We start from the raw sequence: 27,654 nt of genomic DNA, 5'->3' as shown, positions 1-27,654 counted from the left end.
TTTGAAGGCTGGCAGTTCAAACTCACCAGCCGCTCCACGAAAACTCTATACAGAAACCAACTCATTGGCACTTAACAGCAATAAAAACAGTGTCTGAGGGGAGAGTAAATCAGTGTGTGACTGCAAATGGGAATGGAGTTTCTTTTTTGGAGGTGATGAAAATATTCTTGAATTGATGGGGATAGCTGCACAACTGCACAATACTGATTTTACACATTTGTTGTTGTTTAAGTGCTGTCGAGTCGATTCCGACCCATAGCGACCCTGCATAGGGTTTCCAAGGAGCAGCTGGTGAGCTTGAACCGCTGACCTTGCAGTTCAAACGGCTTTGCAGTCTGGTGCATTAACTCACAGCGCCAGCCCAGAACTCCTAATTTTATACATTAAGAGGTATAAATTATCAAAATTTACTATTAAGAATAATAAACATTTTCTGATAGGTTATTAGGTTTACTAAGTTGGGGGAAAATGTGATGTAGCTTCTGCCTTGTTCTCTGGAACATTCATTTTTAAAGTACAGAGTCAGTCTAACTACTCTGAGAAAGTCCAGGCCACAAGGAAGGGCTATGTGCAAGTGCGCCTGCCTTTAGCCCTGAGCTCTGTGAAAACCACAGCTGACAGTTAGCATTGCTGTCATAAATGTGACTGAAGATGATTCCAGATGATTTCAGCCTCCAAGTAGAGCCAGCCCCTAGCCACAGTCTTTCTGGAGCAGGCCCCAAATATTGTGAAGCAGAGATGAGCCACTCCTGCCATCCTCTCTGCATTCCTGACACAGACTCCGTGAAATGATTGTTTCTCCACACTAGGTTTTGGGGTGATCTGATACAGAGGAGCAGTAACTGAACACAGCCTAATGGAGACACCACACCAGACTCTTGTGCTTTTTTCTTTTCTCCTTCACAGCACTTATTTACTATAGAACATTAACTTATTTATATAGAACATTTTAGTCTGTCTCTTTTCATTAGAAATAAGTTGCTGGAGAGCAGGATCCTTTTCTGCATTGTTTCTGTAACCACAATACCAGAATAATACCTAATGTGTAGTTGCTGCTGCTAAGTGAATTGGTTCTCATTAGGGTTTCCGAGGAGTGACTAGTGAGTTTGAACCACCGTCTTTGAGGTTCAAACCGACCTTGTGGTCCAGTCCTTATCTTACAGCACCACACCAGGATATGTAGCTGTTGTTATTAAGTGCTATAAAGTTGGTTCCAACTCACTGTGACCCTATATATGATTTCCAAGGAGTGGCTGGTGAGTTTGAACCACTGTCCTTGCAGTTCAAACAGTCGTTGCGGTTCAGTGCTTTACCCTACAGCACCACACCAGGACTCCAGGATATGTAGGAGATGCACACAAAAAAATGTGTTCAAAAACAAGTTAGTATTCATTAATTAACGGAACCCTCACTGTGGGTAGGCAATCTGGCTGGAGCTTCCTGGATGTGAATTCCAAAATGTAGCTACTGTCATTTCATTAACTTTGCCAGTGGACTGAGTTCCTAAAATGATGTATCAAAGCCCACAATACTATTACATTCAAATAATCATTGCTTCTTTGTTTCTAAGGAAAGTTCAAAGCAGCTTATAAAATTGCAAACATTCTAGTTGAAATTATTCAGTAAGTCTATTTTAACAAATTTTAAAAAATGGACATGACCATAACATACAATCACATATAGCCAAGAAATAAATATGAACTTAATCTGCTTTAACAGTAACTCTGAGCTTACAAAGTTTCTAAGAATTAATTTCTAGATATTCCTACCCCTACAAATCCACATTAAACAAGTGAGAAAAAATATACTGATTCTGGCAGAAATTCAGGCAAAAGTATTAGATAACGCAATTATTTTTAAATGTTTAAATGGTTTACTTTGTAATACATTATACACACATGACTCTTTCCTACGAATGGGACTACTGCCTACCTCTGGTGCCAGATATTCCGGTGTCCCACAGAATGTCTTCATGGTGGCTGCATCTGTGATCCCTTCTTTGCAGAGTCCAAAATCTGTAATTTTTATGTGGCCATCTTTATCCAGCATCAAATTCTCCAACTGTTGTAAGAAAAATGACAAAATGTATTTTATAGTCTCGTGTAGCAGAAAAACACTGTTTTGAAAATGACTGAAGTTTTTTGAAAAGAGGACATAGTCATAGTCAATAAAATTTTTAGTACTTACAAACTGTGTCGCTTCCTTATTTGTGTGAAAAGAAACATATTTTACAATATACTTCCTGATGATAAAATTATTTTTAAGCCAATGGAAAAGAGTGCTGTGCTCTAAGAGCCATTATTGTATAAGCTCTGAAAACTAAACCTTAATCAGTTTTTCAAAGTGAATGTCAATTCTCTTTCTCTTTCTATTCAAAACAGAAATGTGATCTAAACAATCCCAAAGAGATGAGTGAGTATTTTCTTCTAGAAAAATACAGATGGTTTTCCACAATTTCTCTTGGGAATCTATTTCTATTATAAAACATTCACTTACAAAAATGATTTGTAGTGATTGTTATAAATCAAATCTAAAGCTTGTTTTGTAAGGTACAATGATATTCTCTTATGCAGTTCTTTATAATATAGAATTATCTACCTTTTAAAACATAAATAGAAAAATAATATCAAAGGTAAATATTCAAATGTTAATATAAATGCATAACAGAAACACTATAAAGTTAGAATCTCTTTGAATATATTAATCTATAGAAACAAACATATTTTACACCTTTTATTTTTCTGCTAACCAGAATCTAGAAATCCAGCCTAATTTGCAGTCCTAAAAGCAAGCCCTTATTACTACAAACTATCAGACATATCAGGAAAGCGTCTGCCTGCTCCCCTTTTTTCCTATCTATTATTACTTTCTCTTTGCCTTGCTTGGTCTTTTCTTTCCTCAAAATTTCTGATGGCCTCAATTTTTTTTTCCTTTTGTTCCTTTTCCTTAAAATAAAGTCCTCTTCCTCATTCTTTAGAGGACACAATAGGAACATAACTACATACTAGAGAAACTGTTGTTTTGTTGAATAAAAATGTGTAAGCCTTATTCTTAATTTAAAAAAATGTTGACTTTAATATAATAACGTATTTATACTATATAAAGACAAAACTTAATTTTGAAAACATTATGTTCTTTAAAATGTTTAATACATCTCTTATTTAAAATACATAAATATGTCTATAAAATTTTAATTGATACATAGTCTGACTGAATACCATTTGAATGCATGGTATCACTTTATTCCCTCTCATCCAAGCTGATGCACGCTATGCAGGGGAAAGTACTCACAGAAACTTGCTTTCTACTCTTGTTTCTACACATTTTGACAAAGCTATTTTCAAGAGTCCTAATGTGAACTGCAAGGTCAGCAGTTCAAGCTCACCAGCTACTCCTTGGAAACCCCATACAGGGTCACTATGGGCTGGAATTGACTCAACGGCACTTAACAACAACAATGTGGCGTTATAGGATAAGTATAGGGCCTCAAGGTCAGTTTGAACCCTAAGGTCAGCAGTTCAAACTTACCTGCTGCTCCTTGGAAACACTAGACAGGGTTATGAGAACTGACTCAATGACACATAACAATATATATAGATGTATCAAAAGTATAAATAGCCTTTTAAATACAAGCAGTGTATATTAAAAATAAATAAAAACCTGACTCCCACCTAATTTTTCACCTTTATCATTTACCTCTGAGGCTCACTGAAGAGGTATGACAAACAGAGTTAGGTCAAGTCAGAGAGCTCAGCCCTTGTGACCAGGACCTTATTTATTTCTAAGTGCCTCAACTTCATTATCTATAAAACAGGTAAATAAGTAACAATGCCAATCCAATGTGACAGTTATGAAAATTAAATGAGATATTGGATGCAGAATTTAACGCAGAAGCATTTAATAAAAGTAAACTATCCTTACTACTAAGAAGCTCCGTTAGCGTAGTGGTTACGAATTGGGCTGCGAACCTCAAGGTCAGCAGTTCAAAACTACCAGCTGTTCCACGGGAGAAAGATGAGGCTTTCTGCTCCCGTAAAGATTTACAGCCTCGGAAACCCTGTACAGGGTCGCTATGAGTAGGAACCGACTCCACGGCACATAACAACAACAACAACCCTTACTACTATACAGCCCTGGTAACGTTGTGGATTATGAAGTGGGCTGCTAACCTCATGATCAGTAGTTCGAATCTACCAGTCACTCAGTGGGAGAAAGATGAGGCTTTCTGCTCCTATAAAGATTTACAGCCTCGGAAACCGTACATAGGGTTGCTATAGAGTAGGAATCGACTTGGGACACATAACCACCACCATCATTTTTGAAACGTGAAGAGTTTAATGGACAATTCAAAAGCTGTCAAAATATTCTGTGCTCTTCTAGACAATACTGCATTTTAAAGAAAAGAGCAAAGTTCCAGAATGGACCTCTATAAAACAGTTTTGCTAGTTTATTGAATTCATTAAAAAAGACTTCGCAGTATGCAATAATTCTTTCTGAATAAAATAGCCAAACTTGCAAATATTTCATAAATTTAAGGTTGCATATTTCATAAGTGTTTTACATGACACAAATTAATTATTTTGCTTCTCTCATTATCTAAAATGTTATTTGCTGAGCATTTGACAACTTTTCTATCAAAAGTATAAACAAACAGCCAAAGATGCATCACCTTAAGAAAATTATATATGCAAACTTTCTATTCAGCTTCTATAAAGACAAATTGTTGTTGTTGTTGTCAAGTGTCATCAAATAGGATCTGATTCAGTGAACTAGCAAAACTGTTTTATAGAGGTCCATTCTGGAGTCCTGGTGTAGCACTGCGGGTTAATGCACCAGAGTGCAAAGCCATTTGAACTTCAAAGTTGGCAGTTCAAGCTCACCAGCTGCTTCTTGGAAACCCTGTACAGGGTCGCTATGGGTCAGAATCGACTCGACAGCACTTAACAACAACAACATTCTGGAACTTTTATTTTATGTATAGTGACCCTATACAGGGTTTCTGAGGAGCGGCTGGTGGGTTTGAATCACCAACCTTGTGGTCAGCAGTCCAGTGCTTATCCTATAGAATACCAGATAAATTAGAGGCTAACTAAAGCAGATCCATGGGTTTAGACACAGCAATTCATTTGTGGTGAGGGTTGCACCCCGGGGAATGTGGTGCCACGGGATTGTATACTTGAAAGTGGTAAAAAGACAAACTTTTAGGTTGGTATGCGTCACTCTAATTTTTTAAACCTGGAAATTACTTCCTTGCTACATCCAACATTACTATAAAGAATATTTAGTCATATGCTGTAGGAACCCTTGTGCTGTGTAAAGAGGCAAAAAACATTGCAAAAACAATGATGAAGTCAAATGTGTAGTTAAGAGACAAGGCTCTATATTTAAAAAATGGGGAAATGCTTATTAGGAGAATTTTTATCAGTTAGAGGGTTGTGCTTAGCAGTTTATGTTTTTGAAAAGAGAAAAAAAAATTTAGAATAAATATATAATAAATAGAAAAAAATAGAATAAATAAAGCCTCATTGTTATTGTTATTAGGTACCATCGAGTTGGTTTGGACTAACAGTGACCTTCTATACAAGAGAATGAAACACTGCCCAGTCCTGCACTATCTTCACAATTATTGTTAAGCTTGAGCTCATTGCTGCGGCCACTGTACCAATCCAATGAGTTAAGAATTTTCCTCTCTTTCGCTGATCCTCAACCTTACCCTTAGCATGATGTCTTTCTCCAGGGGCTGGTCCCTCCTAATAACCTAAGTAAGAGAGATGAATTTTCACCACCCTGGCTTCTAAGGAGAATTCTGGCTATACTTCTACCAACACAAATTTGTTTGTTATTCTATCTGTCCGTGGTACTTCTAATATTCTTCTCCAATACCATAACTTAAATGCATCAATTCTCCTACTGTCTTATTTTCACATGCATATGAAGCTACTGAAAATACCACAGCTTGGATCAGGCAAACCTTAGTCCTCAAACGGACATCTTTAATCTTGAACACTTTAAAGAGGTCTTGTGCAGCAGCTATGCCTAATGCAGTACATCATTTGATTTCCTGATTGCTGCTTTCATGAGTGTTGATGATGGATCCAAGCAATATGAAGTCTTTGAAATGAAAACTGGAAACTTTTTTCCATTTATCAAGATGTGATATATTGGTCCAGTGGTGAGGATTTTTGTTTTCTTTACATTGAGGTTCAACCCATACTGAAGGCTGTGGTCAATGATCTTCATCAGCAAGTAATTTAAGTCCTCTTCACTTTTAACAAGCAAGGTTGTATCATCTGCATGTGAGCAGGTTGTTAATGAGTCTTCCTTCAATCCTGACATCACATTTTTCTTCATATAATCCAGCTTCTCAGATTATTTGCTCAGTGTACTTACGCAATGTAAGTATGGTAAAAATGTCTCATAGAATTCTTTTAAATGACATGTTTTTTTTACACAGTTGAAATGAACAGGCATTACTTGATAGATGTACTTGATTCACTGTTTATTTGTGGAAATGGTAGATTTTGAATCTTTTTTCGTCTGAACGTGTGTGTTGAGAACAAGAAGTTAACACAAATTAAGTTTCTCAAAATGTGAAGCTACTGGTTCTCAACACATCCTCCCATTTAGGTCTATACATTTCTGAAGGCAGTGTTTCCATTTCTCTAACCCTTCCCTGAAGAATTTTGTACTTTTTTTTTTTTTTTAAACACCACCTCAAAATAGCAGTTTTAGCATCCTTGAGGGACTCAAATCGTGCTTCTTTTAGTTTTTGGAGAACAAAAAGATTCAAATCATGTTCCTTTAAAGCATTTTTAGAGTTTGGGGAACAAAAAGCAGTCCAAAGGGGCAAGATGAGCACTGTGGAGTGGATGGGATAAGGTTTCCCATTGCACTGTTCCCACGACAGCTCTTGCTACCTTCAAAGAATGAACAGGTGTGTTGTGATGCACAAGCATTCCTTATAGCATACCTTTCCCAGACTTTTTCTTACCAGTGTAGCTTTCAATTTTCTAAAAACGTCTTCAGGGTAAGCCTCCGTGATGGTCTGTGTCCTTAAGAAAATCTATCAAGATTATTCCTTTGGGAACCCATGAGAAAACAGATATCACCTGAACTGATTTCTCTACACTGACTGTAACTGGTCCAGCAGATCTCTTCAGAAGCCACTGTTCTGAATGGACCTTGTTCTCTGGATATCTTGGATTAGCAAATCCAAGACATGTCCGATTACAATTTGTTTCATTAAATTTACATCACAGTTTCTATCTTGCTTGAAAACTGAACGGAAAGATGAGCTCTTTGAACTCGTTGGTCTTCCTGCAACAGCTTTGGCACCCACTGAGCTGAGAGCTTGCTGAGGCCAAGATGTTTGGTCAAAATAGCAAACAATGAACCATGTGAGAGAGCAACTTCAGAATCTATCACATCAATGGCAATTCTATGGTCTTCTACTACAAGTTTCTGGACTTTAGCCACAGTTTCATTTGTTCAGGTTGAAGGTCTTCCTCTCTGGGATCATCTTTGATATTTTCAAGACATTCCTTAAAATGCCGGATACATTGAAAAACTTTCCTTTTATGTTGTAAATTTGTTACCAAAATTCAATGATTTGGGAAGATACCCACTTCAGTTTTGGCACAAAATACAATACAAGGCTAATACAAAAATCTGGCGTTAGCCCTGACCTCAACATCATTTTTATCCCATGGCATACAAAATAATAACTTTTTTTTTTTTTTTTTTGACGCACAATCATGAGACTAAGCCAAATATATTGCTGAGAGAACTTGTCACCTATTGATAGCAGACATGTTTAATTAAACAAGATGTTTTATTTGAAATACACCCATGCATGCACAAACTGTAACCCTAGTAGCAATGCTGTTTACTTACCCTTGCAAAATTTGCCTTATTGAAGAAGTCTAAGATTACTAAAATAATTATGCTACTATGAAGCAATGCCAGTTTTTCTTAAGTAATCACAAAAATTTGGTCTTAAATAAATAAAATTTATATAATGTTCTGTGCATTGATAAATTGAGCAAACTTACTTTTTAGGGTACAACAAAGGCTTTAAAATTTCCTTTGTTCACATGGAGCCCAAGTTTTTAGGCTCTATGAACTGCTAATATACGCAATGTTTTAAGTTAAATTGCATAGGAAAAAAATGACTTGCCTCCAGTGATAAATTAAGCAGCAGCATAGGGTACCAATTTACTCGTGAAGACAGCTACCACTGAAACTTCAAACTAATCTTCATTTCAATAAAATCTAAGTAATTAATAATGACACTTTGAGAGTGAGCTCAAAGTGAGAATCTAAAACAATTTTTGATGATGATTTTCTAAATACTCGTATAACTGGTGTAAATATATCGGAAGCACTTATCCTCTTATCTTCAACAATATTACTAGAATTGTAGGTTTTACAAAGGTCTCCCAGAGTTAATCCAAAGCATTTTCCCCTTTCTAGATTTCGTTTTCATTCTAAAAAGGAAGAACGATGCAAAGGGTTCCAATAAGCTACTTACTCAATTGCTAGGCTTCGATTTCCTCACACCTGTAAAATATGGACCAGCTCTAAATTTCTTTGATTCTACCTAAAGTATCCTATTCTGTTATGCAAAATCCTGTGCAATATGGGTACAAATTTTCAATGTTTGGCTTATTGCATTATACAAGGGAGTTTCAAAATGTTCATGGAAAAAGGAAATTAAGATAATGGTATTTTTCCATGAACTTTTTGAAGCTCCCTCCTATGCATTTTTCTTGATGCAATGGTTGCTCTCCTTGCTATGCACATTTACTAAGACATTTAAAAGTTCAAGCTGTATTTAATATATACATATATATATATTCATGGACAAAACAAACATTTACTTGTCTGGCAAAGATTAGTGGTCTATGCATAAGGCAACTGTTGTGCCAATGAGTTGATTCTGACTCATAACGACCGTGCATAGGGTTTCCGGTGAGAAATTGGTGTGTAGAACCGCAGTTCAGTGTTTATTCTATAGCACTACACCAGGACTCCATGTGTTAATGACATGACTATTACTGATAAATAGATATTCTCGATGGCAAATTAACAGATTTAGTCTAATTCTATTCTCAGAAAGTATAAGGGAAAGAAACTCCTGTTTAATTAACTTCAATATACTAAGCAAATGTTGATTGTTTTACTGAGAAATGACTAAGGGAGAATACTGATCAATACCATTTCAATGATATAACTCCTTAATCTATGATGGAAATCAAATGAGTATTCTTTTCTTTTGGTTTATTAAGGTTAATAATCCTATCTTCCAGTAATACTTCAAAATTATTCTAATTTCCTTAATTCAAGGCCTCCTGTACTATCTGGATAGATAGTCCCTAAAAATAGGAGTCCCTTAGTCCCTAAAAATAGGAGTCATAGAACACAAAGTGGAATTGAGAATGTAGGCTTAAAAAAAGATGGACTGTTTCTATTGTAGTTGGAAATTTTATGTACATTTTGCCATGATATAGTAACTAATTCCTTTTAAAAATACCTAGATTCAAGACATTTGAACACTCTTGGATTATGTGACTAAGCAGGTAACTGATACAGATATGCTGATGTCTGCCGTAAAGTACTCCCAACTGTAAAAAGCTTCATGGTAATAACAATCATCCTATTGATTTGCATTCATCTCCAGTCCACTTTGTCAAAGATAGTTGGTCACCTTCCTTCATCTAGATGTTTTACACTGCATGATGTTGTTGTTGTTATGTGCCGTGGAGTCAGTTCCGACTCATAGTGACCCTGTACAGGGTTTCCGAGGCTGCAAATCTTTACGGGAGCAGAAATCTCATCTTTCTCCTGCGGAACAGCTGGTAGTTTCAAACTACTGACCCTGAGGTTTGCAGCCCGATTCGTAACCACTACGCTACCTGAGCTCCTTGCATAGTTCACTTTTTCTTAAATGTAATACTGTATATTTTCTTTCAAACTTTAATAAATACTACGTTGAATAAGCATACATATTGTACAAGGGGGCTTCAAAAACTTCATAGAATAGTTTCCTATCGTTTCATTCCATTTCTGTGAACTATTGAAGGAGCTCTTGTGTGGCACTGTAATTATGATAAGCACTAGACTGTTCAAATCCACCAGCAGCTCCTTGGAAACCCTAAACAGATTACTATGGAGTTGAAACCTACTCGACAGCACTTAGCAACAACAATATATTTCCCAGTTGTAGTGTAAAATAATACTTTGTAAGCTAGTTACTCATTGAGGTCATTCAAAAGTTAAAGATACATGAAAGAAACATCTTCAAATAATTTAGAAAATAGCTTAGTTAAACACCTTTTAGAATTAAAGGTATTAAAATAGAACAAGATGAGAATGATGGGGAAATAGTTTTTTCACATGCAATAGCATATCTAGATATACCTAATTTTATATAAAGCAGAAATTTATAAAAATCACATGTAACTTTTATTTTCAAGTCAAATTATATTTTTATTGAATTAATAGCTGATAAAAGAAATTCTATGTTAATTTTAATAGGTCAAGATTACTATATGGTTTACTTCTCAAATTATTAATATAGTAGCAATTAGAATTTGCTCAGTATGTCTCATGGTACAAATTTCCTCACTATAGCCAGTCTAACTCATAACAGTATTATGAAAATTACTATTACCTTTATGAACTACTCTAGGAGTTAGCAAACTACAACGAGTCAAATCCAGTCCACTGCCTTTTTTTAATTAACAAAATTTTATTCAATCATTCATTTACATATTATCGAGGTTGTTTCCATAATATGATGGAGGAGATTGAGGAGTTGCAAGACTGTCCATGTGTATTTTCTATCAAGGGTCTCATCAGAAAGGAACTTAGAGACGTAAAGTCACTATTAATGACTGCCAATTTAGTACTTTTTAAAATATAAAGATAAAACAAATTTAAGACTATTAAATATTTCTGATATTTAAATCAATCAGACTTTGTATAATATCAAAATGTTTTCCTTGAAATTCGCCTCATTTACTAAAATAGTTTCTACATAGAAAATTTCTTAATATGTTAGAATGTAACAAAAAACTTGAATTTTTAAAAAAAATACCACTTTAAATTTACACCTTGACTTTTCACCAGATGTTTAACATTTTTATAATTATAACATTTATTTAAAAAATGAAACTGTCTTAGTGGATCATATTTGATCAGAACATTCAAGAAGGAACTTTTTGCACATCAAAATCTTGGATAAAGAAACAAATGACTCACAACAACAACATACATAACAGTGGATGAAATTTCCTGTCAAAAGCAATGCAATACACTTTTAAATAGCCCACTTTTTATCCCCGAACTAAATCTGATTTTCTCTAAATTGTGTAACTTTGTAATACTTTGTGTTTGTCCCTATCGTCTCTGCAAAAACAAATTTTGATTACTTTTTTTTTTTACCTTGAGATCACGGTATACAATCTTTCCGGAATGTAGATAGTCCAAAGCAGAGACAATTTCTGCACCATAGAAACGTGTGCGGTCCTCAGAGAACACCCGCTCTCTCGACAAATGGAAAAACAGCTGCAGGGTAAACAGCAGGGACAGGATTGTAATAATTACTGATTTAGTGGGGGAAATTAACACAAACATAAAACACCTCTCATCACCATATTGTGATGATAGATAGTGTACTCTCAGTGGACACTGAGCACTCTTAGACAGCAGCTGGCTTATCTTTTCCAGGTTTCCAAGGGGAGACTGTGAGCGGTTAAATCAGCGTTTTAATCAATATACCAATCTTGTTTAAGGCATTCTGCTTGCTACCCATTTAACCTTCAGTTACCAGAGGAAAAAAGTATGCATCATCAGATTGTGTTTCCTCCATCCTATATTGCCTGCTGCTTCACTCTTTCAACTATTTGGTGTTGAGACCTATTATTAAGTGAACACAAGCATAACCGTAATGTCTTTACTTCAATTCCATTTGATTTCCAAGAAAGGACTGGTGATTAATTTGAAAGTGATTATGTGAACTTATAATATTCTTAACTATTGATTCATCACAAAATCTTTTCAAAGATCAAATCATTGTTTTCCATGGAGAGAAATTGCAAAGCTTTGGATTTGTATTTTTCTTAATGTCTCAAATGGAAACTGTGTCCATTACAGTTCTTCAATGCTCTATTATCTTCCTAGTTCCAATATTAATTAATTGTGCCTCTAACCTTTACTCATACAGCCGCTTAAAAGCCTAAGATTAACCATGTTCTGGGTAACCACTTAAAAGATAAGCCATTCAACAGCCAACAAGTATTATTGGGTGCTCATCATGACCAAGCACCCAGCTATTCATGTAGACCAGCTCTTTAATGAACAGACTGCTATCTCATCTTCTAGTCCAACAATGTACATGAGGAGGAGTGGGTTTTGGCGCTGGAACTCACTACTGACCTTTGTTGTACTATTTCACTCTATGAAGATATATGCCAGGGATAGCAAATGATGTTTACAGTGCTGAGTACATTGTGGGCCACCATGGCCAATACATAATACACATGATTGATGAAATGAGTCAGTAAGTCATGCACCATTGACTGCAAAATCAAAATTTCATTACATCTTCCATGGACCACTTGATGACTCTTTATGCTTCTACAATGTCTCAAAAATCTTGCTTAACCAAGGTTTGTTCTATATACACCAAACCAAGAAACATAACATTTTTCAAGACACATAAAATAGGTGCTATCCCACATATTCTTCCTTCCCTGTTTCCATATGTGGAACTATCTTTCAATGTTTTCAAATATGTTTTATGCATGATGCATTGGCACAGTGAGAGAGAGAAAATGAATAATCTATTACCAAAAAGATTGGTTCAACATTAATTCTATCACTGCTAAAGTATATGGCAGATAGACTCTACATTTTAATTATCTCTAGAAAACTGTCATATTAATAAAATCTAAAATGGTATCAATTAGTACTACATCATTTATGTAACATGAAGAAAATAAAGGATGCCAAAACTACCACACACCAATTTATTAAAATCACTCTGATTACAAAAATGTTAAATGTGTCTTACAAATTATCAGATAAAAGTATATCAAAACTCAAATAAATTTACTGAATTACTCAGGGATATTTTTCAAAATTCATTCATTTTATAGAGACAAAATTCTTAGAGACTCTAGTAGATCTGCCCAATAGAGTTTCCAAGGCTGTAAATCTTTATGGAAGCAGACTGCAACAATTTTATCCTGTGGAGTGGCTGGTGGGCTTGAACTGCTGACCTTCTGGTCAGCAGCCAAGTACTTTAAGTATACTGCACTACTAGAGTTCCTTTTATATAGACAGATGTATAGTACTAATGCATGAACAGCCAAATGAGGACAGGACAAAGATGAACATGAATTATCAGTAAAACTGCTCGAGGAAATTTCCCCAGGTCAAAATAATTTCTACCATGCTTTATACAAACTATCACTAATGGATTAAGGACCCGTCATGGGGATTACATCTCAATGTAAAAATCCTTACCACTGGACCAATAAACAACATTCTTATCAATGGAGAAAAGATTGAAGTTGTCAAGGACTTCATTCTTCTTGGATCAACTATCAACTCATGGAAGCAGCAGTCAAGAAATCAAATGATGTATTGCATTAGGCAAATGTGCTGCACAAGACCTTTTTAAAGTGTTGGAGGGCAAAGATGTTAGCTTGAGGACTAAGGTACACCTGACACAAGCCATGGTATTTTCAATAACCTCATATGCATGTGAAAGTTGGACAGTGAATAAAGAAGACTGTAGAAGAATTGATGCTTTTGAGTTATGGTTTTGGAGGAGAATATTGAAAGTGCCATAGGCTGCCAAAAGAACCAATAGATCTGTTTTGGAAGAAGTGCAGCCACAGTGCTCCTTAGAGGCCAAGGTGGCCAAACTTCGTCTCTCATACTTTGGACATATTGTCAGGAGAGACTAGTAACTGGAGAAGGATATCATGTTTGGTAAGGTCAGAGAAAAAGAGGAAGACCTCCACGAGATGGATTGGCCAAGTGGCAGCATTAATGGACTCCATGGCAACAATAGTGAGGTTGGCCCAGGATCGGGCAGTGTTTCATTCTGCTATGCATAAGGTTGATATTGGTGGGTACCAACTCGATGGCACCTAACAACAACAACAACAACATGGGAATTTATGGAGGCCTGGTATGGCACTGTAGAAGAAGTACTCAACTGAAAGATTGATTTGAACTGTAAGGTCAGTGGTTCAAACTCACCAGTTGCTCCTTGGAAACCCTATACAGGGTCACTATGAGTCAGAACTGACTCGATGGCACTTAACAACTACAACAATGCAGATTTATGGAAATCTTCTAAGAAGTTTAAAACAGTATTAGGTTTCTAAATTTTATTAATGTATTGTTAAGTTTACTACTCATTTGTCTACAAAGTGCATGGATTCTTACAAAATCAATAAAATACTGCAAGATTCTAGATCTTTATTTAGGCCATGAATCCTCAATTTGTCTGCCAGATAATTTCTATGAAAATATAAGCTAAAAATTAGGTTTCAGGAAAGAACTCTTTCTCATTACGCTGCTGACATTTGTCCTACTATTTTATGGAACTTACTCTTGTTAAGAAAATAAAAACTTCCTAATTGCCAAATTCATGGATTTATTTCCAGTCTCCACCCCTACTTCCTGTCCTGAAGCTTGGGGCATCACTAATTCCACTCTTGAAACAAATTCCTTCGCTTTGTCTTCCCTGATTTTCTTCCTAAGTCTATACTCCTCCTCAACTTTAAGCTCGAACCAACTTTCTACTTCAGTACTCATTCAGTAAGCGTTAAGTATTTTTAAAATTATTGCACTAGGCATGGGAAGGAAAAAAGGGGATACAGCCGTGATTAAGACATAATCCATGCCCACAAGGAATTCCACCCAAAGAAAGATGCACATGCTTAAATAAAAAGGGTACTGTGATAACATTCTGTAATTAAGATATTAAAAATGTTTTGGAGTCCAAGTGAGATTAATCTTCACTGGAATCATTTCAGGCAACTTCACAAAAAAGGTAATAAATATATCTCATTTAACTTTTAAAAGATGGAGTTTTCAGAAATGGAGAAGGTAAAATACAAAAGTACAAAGGACTGCTAACTCAAGTCTTTATTCATTTGTTACTAACAGAGCCTAGCAGAGTACATGCACATAGTAAATAATCAAAAAATGTTTGTAAGACAGAACTAATTTTAACAAACGAAACAGGAATGGTAAAGGAAGCATCCAGAGAATACACATTGTATGTAACTGAAGAACAGAATGCATTGAGGGTGATTGAGATGAGGCCAGACTGCTTAGGATTGTAGTTGTCATGAAAATGAGTTTGAAATCTATTCTGTAGAGAAGTAAGCATCAGGAAGCTTGGTGTTAAAAATAAAAATATAAAACAAAATTCTGGCATCATTTTAAAAGGACATTTCTGGCAGCAACTGGAAGATCACTAAAATGATCTAAAACTACAGACTGATAAGTGCCGTCGAGTCAGTTCCAATTCATAGCAACCCTGTATAGGGATTCCGAGGAGAGGTTGGTGAGTTTGAACCGCCAAACCTGCAGTTCAAATGACCTTGCTATCCTACAGCGCTACAGCAGGATTCTTGAAGTAAACAATTTATCAAGTGCAACTAAAATAGAGTTAATGAGAACCTATTCGGTGATAGCTGTGGAATTACCCAAGAAAACTAGTCCGCAACAATTGGGCCAAGGGTGAGTGCAACATTGTTGAGGTTTCCCTACAGCTGACTGAGTAGATGTATCTGCCAAGGGGTCAAGGAAAAGAAAGGGGGTGGGGATAAAGAGGAGCAATGAATTTTATTTTGAAAAATGGATAAAACAGCCTTACAACCATGGACCACAAGGGTATAGAACTACACATGGAGTTATTTATATAGTTGTTGTTGTTGTAGTAGTTAAATGCTGTCCAGTTGGTTGCAACTCATAGCGACCCTGTTTCTAAGGAGCTGCTGGTGAGCTTGAGCCACTGACCTTGCAGTTCAAAGGGCTTTGCAGTCTGGCACATTAACCCATGCAGCACCACACCAGGACTCCATATACATAGTAGTTGTTAAGTGCCCTCAAGTTAGCTCCCACTCATAAGTGACCCTGTATAGGGTTTCCAAGGGTTTGAAGTGCTAACTTGTGCTAGCAGTCAAGTGCTTATCCTAAAGTGCCACACTAGGACTCTTCTTTATATAGAGGACATTATTAAAACCAACAAACCACATATAGCCAGTAAGTCAGTAAAAACTGAGAAGACAGCTAAGGTCCAAATCTAAGGGTAGTACTACACTTAAGGACAGGAAAAAATAAACGAGGCACAATTATTTATGATTTTTTGGGGGACAGTTCTTAAAAACAAAATTCAGAAGGAAAGAAGAACACAGTATTTAAGATGAACAAGAACAAGCAAGTTTCAGGAAAGAAGTACAGTTTATTGGATTTATTTGGAATTTGTCACCTTTTGGGGAAAAAATATCATATAGGAAGTAAATATGAGGTCAAAGTAGAAATAGGACCTAATTACTTCAAGAAAAATGAATGAGATGAGCCAAATATTATTCAAATAGAAGACTTTTGCTGCAAGATACTAAAATATGCTTTCTGGAAAACTTACTGCAATAAATCAAAATATATTTAAAATTACAATTCATATGAAGTAGACACAAATTGAAAGGAAGACCAATGTAGTCAAGTAGCCCAGAAATAGATTACTTTGTACTGTAAAAATTTAGCTATGATATGTCCTGGTGTGGTGCTGTAGGATAAACACTCAATCACAAGGTCAGTTTGAACCATAAAACTGAAGGTTAAAACTCACCAGCCGCTCCTCAGAAACTCTATACATGGACTCTATGAGTCAGACCTACTCAGTGGCACTTAACAACAGAAGTTGATAATGACAGCAATATGATAAAAGCATATGGATAATATGACTCTTCATAAATGGTTCCATGATAACTGCTTATCAAGGGAGAAAAATGTATTTTCCCTCTTCTTATATGATGAATTTAAGATATAATTATTAGTTAAATATAAAATATGAGCTAAATTTAAAAAACAGAAGAAAATACAAATAATTGCCTGATACAATGATAAGGAAGGATTTTCCAGGTAGGAAAGAAGTGGAACAAACCAAGAAAAAAGAAACCCAAAGTAGTAGAAGTATGTGAAACGGGAAAAAAAGTATATAAAGTTGAATATCTATTAAGTAGAACAGAGTCCATATACTTAATGTATAAGAAATATTTTGAAAAATAAAAAGAGCTATACTTCTTCCCTAAATAACTACACAGAAATAAAATGATATTCTTAATACTGGGCAAATATATTTTAGAAATAGTATAATAGGCAGTGTAAACTATAATTCCTTGGAGAATGGAAACAAATACAATAAGCCCGACAATCACCCTAGCCTCTGCCTGCGGACATGTTCTAGAATACTATGCAGGAAAGGAACACCCAAGCAAAACTTAGCAGTCTCAATGTTGGAGAAATATATCCTATTTTGAAGAGCGTAAGGTTGGGTTGCATTTTGAGGGAAGAGGACCAGAGAAAAATAAGCTATAAAGAAGCTAAAGATTAAGCTGAGTATTAAGCAATACATGTATGTGGTTAAAAAACTCTGAGTACAAGCAGAGAAGAAATGAGGACAGTATGACAAATAATTTCCAGAGCTCACACAGACATTCCATTTCTGGCCTGAATACAAAGTTATCAATGAACAAGCAGGCATGTATTAGATACTTCAAAAGAGTTAGAGCAAAAGCTAAACCTACACTAACAATGGAGCTCTGGAGCAGGACAAACTCTGGATTGTGAACAATAAACTCGGTGGTTCGAGCCTACCAGCAAGTCTGTGGGAGAAAGTTGAGACTTTCTGCTTCCATAAAGATTTACAGACTCAGAAACCCTATATAGTGTTGCTATGAGTCGGAACCGACTCAACTGCATTTAACAATAGCAATACTAAAAAAGCTAACGCACAATACTGCAAATTATTAATTAGATTTGCAAATAATTTAACTGGATTACAGAATACAGTCTAAAACTCTTTGGAGGAAGACAATAATTGATATGAAACAGTGTATGTTTTGTTGAAGGCAAAACTTATGATCTTGTCTGTAAACCTTCACTCAATTCACAATAAAGAGTTTCAAAGAAATGGACAATGTAAAGTTTGAATTGTATAGTATCCACTCAGCAATTATTTCACATAAGAAATGCTAAAAAATATGACTAACAACCAAAAGAAAAAAATCAGTCATTAGGAACAAACAAGCAATATGACAGATCATAATGAACATAATGATGAGAGCAATGGAAAATACAAATGAAAAAATGGAATGTCTAGAGATAAAGCATATATTATCTGACATAAAAATGAGATTAATAACAGTTTAGACACTGAAAAAGGAAAAGATCAATGAACATGAAGGTGTAACAATAGAAACTATACAAAGAATAACAGAAAGGGAAAGAAAGAAAGAGAGGAAGAAAGAAAGGCCCCAGTAACCTGTTGGATAGTATCTAGGAGTCAACCAGGAGTATAATTGCAGCATCTTCACATTTGCAGAATGCCTGAAAATTTCCAAAAGTGGATGAAAATGATAAAATCTATTTATATAAGAACCTCAACAAACCTAAACAGTATAAAAATTACAAACGTGTGCACATGCTTAAAATACACCAAGTCATATTCAAATTTCCGGGGGTAAAAGCCAAAATAGTACTAATGAGAAAAATTGGTTTAACTGAAAAAAGAAAAACAACCCACAATACAAGGAGCCTGGGTGGGACAATGGTGAAGCTTTTAGCTGGCTACTAACTGCTCAAAGATCAGTGTTCAGATCCAACAACTGCTTCAAGTGAGAAAGTAGCTGGCAGCGTCCTGCTCCGATTAAGACAGTAACCTAGGAAACATTAAGGTTCAGTTCTAGTCTGTTTTACAAGGTTGTTCTAAGTTGAAACCGACTTCACGGCACACAAAACCATTTTATACAGAAGGGAAAAGAGCAGATGATTGCTAGACTTCTTGACAGAGACTATATAAGAAAAAAGACACTGGAAAATATGTCCAAGTTGCTGAAAGAAAAAAATGCAGCCTAAAATTAGGATTCAATGAAAATATCCAATAATAATAAAATTACTATTTACTCCTTGATGATAATTACATAACAAGACATCAGTTTTACATGCCCTTTTTAATAGAAAATACATGAAACAAGTTTTTTTTTTTTTTTTTAATTAAACCATAAACAGCAGAGCACAGGGACCCTAGAAATAGAGAAAAAGAAATTACGTGATAACTACAATAACCCCAGATGGTAACTGGAGAGCATGTCCAAGCTGCAGCACCAGGAGGGAAAAACTGAAATAGAGCCTAAAGAGAATCCTGAGTTAGGAATAAAGATATCAGAGTTTGGGGGAGACGACAATACCTACGATTTTCACAAGGCAGAAAATCATAAAGAAATGATCACCAAAGTCAGAAAAGGCACCAGATATCTGCAATGGACTATCTTAAGTATTACTGATATGTGTTGTTTTCAGTAGGTGCCAATGAGTGGTTCTGACTCATAGCAATCACTTAGAGTGACTGTAAACCTTTATTGGATCAAAAGTTTCAGTTTTCTCCCACCGACAGTTTGTTGTTAGGTGCTGTCAAGTCAGTTCTGACACACAGGGGCTTTATGCACAACAGAACAAATCACCACCCGGTCCTGCGCCAACCTCACAATCATTGCTACGTTTGAGCCTATTGTTGTTGCCACTAGGCCAATCTATCTTGTTGGGAGTCTCCCTTTTTTTAGCTGACCCTCCATTTTACCAGGCATGATGTCCTTCTACATCTGAAGTATGAGAGTTAAGTCTGACCATCTTGGCTTTTAAGGAGCATTTTGGCTTTACTTCTTCCAAAATGTATTTGTTCTTCTGGTAGACCATGGTACTTTTAATATTCTTCTCCAACACCAAAACTTAAATGCATCAATTCCACCATATTCCTTATTCACTGTCCAACTTTAACATTCATATGAGGCTACTGACAATACCCCAAGGCTTGGGTCAGTTGCATGTTAGTTCTCAAACTGACATCTTTGTTCTAGAACACTTTAAAGAGGTTGTGTGTGGCAGATATGACTAAAACAATATGTCATTTGATTTCCTGACTGCTGCTTCCATGAGTGTTGATGGTGGATCCAAGCAAAATGAAGTCTTTGAAAACTTCAAACTTTTCTCCATTTATCATTAAGTTATTTATTTGTCCAGTGGTAAGGATTTTTGTTTCCTTTACATTGACGTGCAACCCATAACAAAAGCTGTGGTCACTGATCTTCATCAGTAAGTATTTTAAATCCTCTTCACTTTCAGCAAGCAAGGTTGTATCATCTGCATATCACTAACTGTTAATGAGTCTTCCACCAATCCTGATGCCTCCTGCTTCTTCCTATAATCCAGCATCTCGAATTATTTGCTCAACATACAGACTGAATAAATATCATGAAATGCAACCCTGGCACATCCCTTTCCTGATTTTAAACCATTCAGTATCCCCTTGGTTTGTTCTAACCACTGCCTGTTTTATGTACTGGTTCTTCACGAGCAAAATTGAGTGTTCTGGAATACTCACTGTCCACAATATTACCCATAGTATGTCATGACCCACACAGTGGTAAGTCTTTGCACAGTCAATAAAGCACAGATAAACCTCTTTCTGGTATTATCTGCTTTCAGCCAAGATCACTCTGACATCAACAATGATATCCCTTGTTCCGATCCTCATGGGCATCCAGCTTGAACCACTGGCAGTGCCCTTCAAGGTACTCTTGCAGCCCTGTTGGAATTATCTTTAGCAAAACTTTACTTGCATATGTGATATTAATGATACTGTCTGATGATCTCTACATTCCACTGGGTCATCTCTCTGTGGAAAGGGCACAAATACGGATCTCTTCCAATTAGTTGGCCAGGTAGCTGTCTTCCAAATTTCTTGGCATAGATGAATGAGGGCCTCCAGTACTGCATCAGTTGGTTGAAATTTGTATTCCATCAATTTCCACAATCTTGTTCTTTGCCAATATCTTAAGCGAACCTTGAACATCTTCCTTCAGTACCACTGGCTGTTGATCATACACTACCTCTTGAAAAGGCTGAACAGAGACTATTTCTTTTTGTTACAGTGACTGCTTATTTCTTCCATCTTCTTTTGATGCTTTCTGCATCATTTAATATTTTGCCCAAAGAATCTTTTAGTATTCCAAGCCAAAGCTTGAATTTTTCCCTCAGTTCTTGCAGTTTCCGAAATGCTGGGCATGCTCTTCACTTTTGGTTTTCTAACTCCAAGTCTTTGCACATTTCATTACAATACTTGACTCTGTCTTCTTGAGCTGACCTTTGAAATCTTCAGTTCAATGCTTTGACTCCCTCAGTTTTCCCACTTGCATTAGCATTTCTATGTTGGAGAGGAAATTTCAGAGTCTCTTCTGACATCCATTTTGGTCTTTTCTTTCTTTCCTGTCTGTCGAATGATCTTATGCCTTCTTCCTGCGTGATGTTCTTGATGTTTTCACAATGCTCTTCTGGACTTCAGTCATTAATGTCTGATACATCAGGTCTGTTCTTGCGAAGTTTTATAAATTCACGTGGGATATGTTCAAGGTTGTATTTTGACTCTCAGATTTATTTTAAGTTTCTTCAGCTTGAGTCTGAATTTGCATATGTGAGCAATTGATGGTTTATTCCACAGCTGGACCCTGGCCTTGTTTTGGCTGATTGAGTTTGTCCAACATTTCTACAGATGTTGTCAATTTTAATCCTGTGTACTCCATCTGGTGAGGTCTATGTATATAATCACCTTTGTTTAAAAATACACTCTAAGCAAACAGGAATAGACGAAAACTACCTCGACTTGAGAAAGGGCATACATGACAAACTTACAGCTAACATTACACTTAACAACAAAAGACTAACCACATCTGTAATAGCGCCTCATTATTCTTTTAGTCTGCCAATCCCTAATGACATATTAGGACTCCTAGTGTGGAGCTATGGGATAAAGCACTGGACCGCAAGGTCTGTTTCAACCACAAGGTTGGTGGTTCAAACTCACCAGCCACTCCTTGGAAACCCTACACTCCATAAGAGTCAGACCGACTTGACAGCACTGAACAACAACAACAATGTCACGTTCAGCATTTTCATATGGTTATTTTCCATCTGTATATATTTTGAAGTGAGGTGTCTCTTTAGATCTTTATATAAACTGAACTGTTTCCTTGCTTATTGTTGCATTTAAGAATTCTCTGTATACCCTAAATACAAAGCCTTTCCCAAATATGTGGATTTCAAGTATTTTCTCTCAGTCTGTGGCTTGTCTTTCCAGTCTCTTAAGACAAGGTTTTTCACAGAGTCGAAGTTTCTAATTTTATGGAAGTACTAATGGTGTTATTTTTTGTGTGTGGATTGTGCATTTGGTGGTGTATTTATAGAGTATTACACCAAACACTAAATCATGTAGTCCAAGTAACTATTCTTTACACTTATATTTTGCAAGGTATTTGTAACCAGCATACATAACAATATCTTGCAAATTCACTAATAAGAACATACCATGAAAAAGAAAGAAGGAAAACAGGAAACCCAGAAAATCGGTCAATCTGCGCTTCAGAACTCAATTTTCTTACTTCTTGCACATGCTGCCTAAAAAATCTTTTATCATTCCTTTTTAATAGTAAGAGATTGGCTATCTAGAGAGTAAAAAAATTTGCTTAATACAAGTCTCATTAATTTCAGTGATTAGATTCATTATCATAATATTGATTGAGCTTAAAGCCTGAGTATCCTGAAGACAACTAATTAATTAAGCAGTAAGACATGGCAGTCTGTGCAATAATGCTGATTAACACATCCCTTGGGTAAACAGAAAGACCTGAGATGGAGTGGACTGGCTCGAGATTACCCAAGGGGAAATAAATCAACAAAGCCATACCATGCAACTGAAGTCATATTAGTTAAACTATGAAATGAACATTAAAATACTTACTTTTATAAGCCTAAATAAAAGTATCCTTACATTCAATGAAATAATTCATATTAATCATCTTCTAGGTAATTCTTATCTCTTACACAATCTGTGCTCATAGTTTGCATGCATTTTACACTGAAAAATTCATGCACACCCAGTGTAAATTTACATTTAGTTTTTTAAGTTTTTTTTTTCAGAAAAGACAGTGATATAGACATGAGATATAAATATAAAAGTGTCATATCTTAATAACACTTCAGTGTAAAAATTCTTAGGAATATAAATAAAGCCTTAGGAATTCTGTGGATCTGACAAGTCTGAATTGCTGAACTAGGAAACATTTTTTTGTTACTAACTGTGTTAACTAGAGGAAGACTCATTAACAACCAGCAATATGCAGATGACACAACCTTGCTTGCCGAAAGTGAAGAGGACTTAAAGTACAGGCGAGGATCAAAGATAACAGTCTTCAGTAAGGAACACACCACAACATAAAGAAAACAAAAACCCTCCCAACTGCCCTAATAAAAAACATAATAAAATGAGAAAAGGCTGACGTTGTCAAGGATTTGGTCTTACTTGGATCTACAATTAACGACCATGGAAGCAGCAGCCAATAAATTCAGTGTATTACATTGGGCAAATCTACTGCAAAAGTCCTCTTTAGAGTGTTAAAAAGCAAAGATGTCACTTTAAGTATTAAGGTGCACTGATCTAAGCCATAGTTTTAAAAAAAGTTTTTATTGTGAATTGAGTGACAGTGTACATGGGAGAACATTGGTTTTACATTCATCATTTCATTGTAATGATTACAATCTCCTCCACGCATCATCATTCAGCAGTATTTGCTTCTATTCCCTCTGTGTGTGTATGTGTGTGTTTCAGGGGGGAAGGGTACACTAAAATACTCAGGAGTATATAATAATTTAAACAATAAAAGGGTAAATTTTGCAAGCCTGCCTCCTGGCTGCCAACATTAAGTCTTTCTCTTTCCATGAGTCTAGAGTCCTCAGCTGCTCTCTCTAGTCATGTTCTCAATCTCTGCCTCCATCTCTGGTAATGCTACTTCTCTGGATAGGGTCCCACATTCCACTCATGCTCTTCACCTTTGATGGTCCTAGGGTCCTCTGTTTTTGGACTGTAAGATTAATTGCTCCCCCATCTTTGTTACAAAACTTCTACCTTTAGAGCTGTGACAGTTGCAATCAGTCATGATAACAATTAATCACTATTGAGTCATAAGAATCTTCTCCCCATTCTCTTTTCACCAGACCCATCTAGACAACATGAAAACTATTCAGTGGAGACTACTTTCCCCCGCACATTCTGAAACTAAACTCCCTCTTGAAACCTTGTAAGCCAGTCACTTCGTGCCTATATCACCCCCTCATTTTAGGTAGCCAATGTCTAAGTTGCCCGTCCCTATCTACCCTGTATACAGAGGGGATAGGATTGATACTTGATGTGAAGACTCCCTCCCTTTCAGTTGGTATTTTTGAGCTACTACATCCATAAGTATAGGTCAAGTTCATCAAATTGTAGCAATTTACACTGTTTCCTTTACCAAAATTTGTTGTTGTTTTTCATCTGTCTCTAGTCGAGTTCTGATTATCAAGCCTTCAAGGCCAGGTCAAATAAGTACTATCTGCAAGTTTGGGTGTTCTTGTGTGACTTCTCCCTACTTCATATCAGCTGGATGCTTCACTCTCAGCAATAGCCTTCTGTGGAGATGTCCTTGTCCATGGGCTCAGTAGTCCCGAGCTCTCAACACTCTTTGGACCAACCAGCCCTTCCTCTTCTCTCTCTCAGCTCCAGGTCAATGGAAGTCTATGTAACGTGACTGAACTCAGCCCATTTCTTCATTGCTGCCTTTCCCCCTCTTAAACTTACCAGTAGCCCAATGTGGTCGGTAGCAAGCTTATATGCCTGCCATGAGTTTCAGCCTTGGAGGGGATTTGTCCTCAAGGGACTTGATTGCTTGCTTTGATGGCTCCTGGGCAAATGACCTACTTGTTCTTGTAGTAGCCAATCAGACTGCCATTTTTGTTTTGGATTTATTCTGCTGATCTCTCTTTCAAGTAGTATCTTCTGTTGCTTTAGCTGTTTCAGCTAAGCCATGGTATTTTAATTGCCTCATATGCAAGGACGAGCTGAACAATGAATAAGAAAGACCTAAGAAAAATTGATGTCTTTGAATTATGTTGTTGGTTAAGAATACAGACTATATATAGAACAAACATATAAGACAAACAAATCTGTCTTGGAAGAAGTGCAGCCAGAATGCTACATAGAAGCAATGGTGACAAGATTTTGTCTCACATACTTTGGACATGTCATCAAGAGAAGGACATCACACTTGGAAAAGTACAGGGTGAGTGAAAAGGAGGAAGACCCTCTACTGGACTTGATGCAACAACGGCTCACACATAGCAACAAATGTTTGCTCAGGACAGGGTAGAATTTCATTCTGCTATGCATAGGGTCACTCACTAGGAATCAAAACTGACTCAACTGCACCTAACAACCACCACAAGGAAGGAAAGAAGGACGAGCAGAAATCAATGAAACTGATAGAAGAAATGTCAATGAGACCTAAAGCTGCTTCCTTTTTAAAAAGTAAAGATTATTAACTTTTAGGCAGATAGACCAGAAATAAAGAAAGAAGATAAAAATTGCTGACAGTAATAATAAGAGACTCCATGATTATATAACAAAACTAATCACAGATCAGTAGATATTAACTGTATAATATGAAAGCATCATTAATAATAACATGCAGATAAATTAAAATGAATTCAGTACTTCGATGAAGTGGACGAATTTCTAGAAATACACAAACTATCAAAGCTCACTGAAGTAGAATAAATAAAATGAATAGCTCAATATACTATTTTTAAGTTAAAATTTTCAATTCCTTATTATCATGCGAAGTAAAAAAAAAAAATGCTACTAAGACTCAAGTTCCTACATGCACAAATTAATTCCAAATAACACATATTTAAACAGGTCTCTGCAATCATCAGATGCCTGTAGACAAGTTCTCTCAGTAATACACTTGTCTTCAGTCTCCTTAAGGAATCCTCAAAACAACAAAAAAGATACTTGTGTGTTATAGAAGAAAATGATTTTGAGGTCAGGGTTAATAATGTCAAATTTTTAACAAAACTATCATGGACATCTTCCCAAATCATTAAAACTTTGCAACAAGTTTACTGGGCTGCTGCCCTACAAAAGAAAACAGTTTTCAAATGGATCAAACCTTTTAAGGCAGATTAGAAAGACGTCAAGATGAGCTAAGAGAGGCAAGACTGTGAGATCGAATGAATGAAGGAATCATGGCTGAAGTCCAGAAATGGGTGGAAGAAGACCCTAGAATTACCACTGGTGTGATCACTGCAGAAGTTGGGATCTCACAAGGTTCTGCATTTTCAGTTTGAAGTGAACAAGTGGGCCTCAGCAGGATTCCGGCTACATAGGTGACAAAAGTGTTGTCTAAAGACCAGCTAGCTCAGAACCAATCATTTCATTAGTAGTTTAACCAAGTTTGAAACTAATGAAGATGGATTTAATAGAAGAATTGAACCCGGGGATGAGTCTTGGACTTATCAGTATTATTCGAACAAGAAAGTCAAATAAAAAGTGACTTCTCCGTCTTCTGCCTATAACTGATTGGAATACCTAAAATGGGGCTACAACATGACCAATTAAGGAGGCTTCCTGCAGAGCCTCTGCATTACATAAGACCACAGGTGGAATCCTGAAGCCCATCCAGAATCTTCTCAGGTGGGAGATTTTCATTTGAGAGAATAAGCAGACCAGCCTGGAGCAGCTAGAAAAATAGAAGATACTTCTTGAAAGAAAGACCGACAGGAAAAATACAAAACAATATAGGCAGTCCGAATGATTACTACAAGAACAAGCAAGTTGCTTGCCCAGAAGATATCAAGCTAAGTAGTCAGGTCCCTTCAGGGCAAATCCTCTTCTAAGACTAAGACTCAATGGGAATACACGCTCTGATTGGTGACCACATTTATCATCAAATAAGGGGAAGTAAGGGAAAGAAAAAAAGCAATGAAGCTGCGAGCTGAGCCTTAAAACATTTAATAGGCTCCTGTGAACCAGGGTGGAGACCTGGTTGGTCAGCAGTGTGGCAAGACTTGGGGGACTCTTGAGCCCAGAGTCAGTGACATAGCCATAGAGGACTAGAGTGGAGAGTGAAGCATCCAGCTGATAAGAAGAGATGGAATGTGCACAAGAACATCCACACTTACAGATAATACCCACTTGCCCTGGCTTCAATGACTGGATGATCAGAGCACAGCTAGAATAAGAAAGAAGAGGAAAAAAATCCCAGTAATCTGATACAATTTAAAGAACTTGACCTATACCTATTGATAAAGTAGCTCAAAAGAGGGAACAAATCTTTACAGCGAGGCTATTTCCCACCCACTCCATACACAAAGTAGACAGGGATGGGCAGCTTGGACACTGGCTACCCAAAATGGGAGGGCTACAAAGGCAAGAAGTGACTGGCTTCCAAGCTTCCAAGAGGGAACCTAGATCCAGAGGGC

General features: G+C 36.4%; 1 protein-coding gene across 2 annotated transcripts in view; it reads right to left on the bottom strand.

Annotated features, from left to right (window-relative positions):
* AKT3 (v-akt murine thymoma viral oncogene homolog 3) overlaps positions 1-27,654 on the bottom strand; it is a 402,599-nt gene that overhangs the window by 72,386 nt on the left and 302,559 nt on the right. For both annotated transcript variants that reach the window (XM_006871278.1, XM_006871279.1), the window contains exons 8-9: positions 11,446-11,568; positions 1,933-2,061 (exon numbers count right to left, since the gene is read on the bottom strand). In XM_006871278.1, coding sequence (XP_006871340.1) covers positions 1,933-2,061; positions 11,446-11,568 — 252 coding nt within the window. The remainder of the gene's footprint in view (positions 1-1,932; positions 2,062-11,445; positions 11,569-27,654) is intronic.

Source organism: Chrysochloris asiatica, unplaced genomic scaffold, assembly GCF_000296735.1.
Source record: "Chrysochloris asiatica unplaced genomic scaffold, ChrAsi1.0 scaffold00165, whole genome shotgun sequence".
Classification (NCBI taxonomy): domain Eukaryota; kingdom Metazoa; phylum Chordata; class Mammalia; order Afrosoricida; family Chrysochloridae; genus Chrysochloris; species Chrysochloris asiatica.
This window is presented reverse-complemented; position numbering and strand designations above follow the sequence as displayed.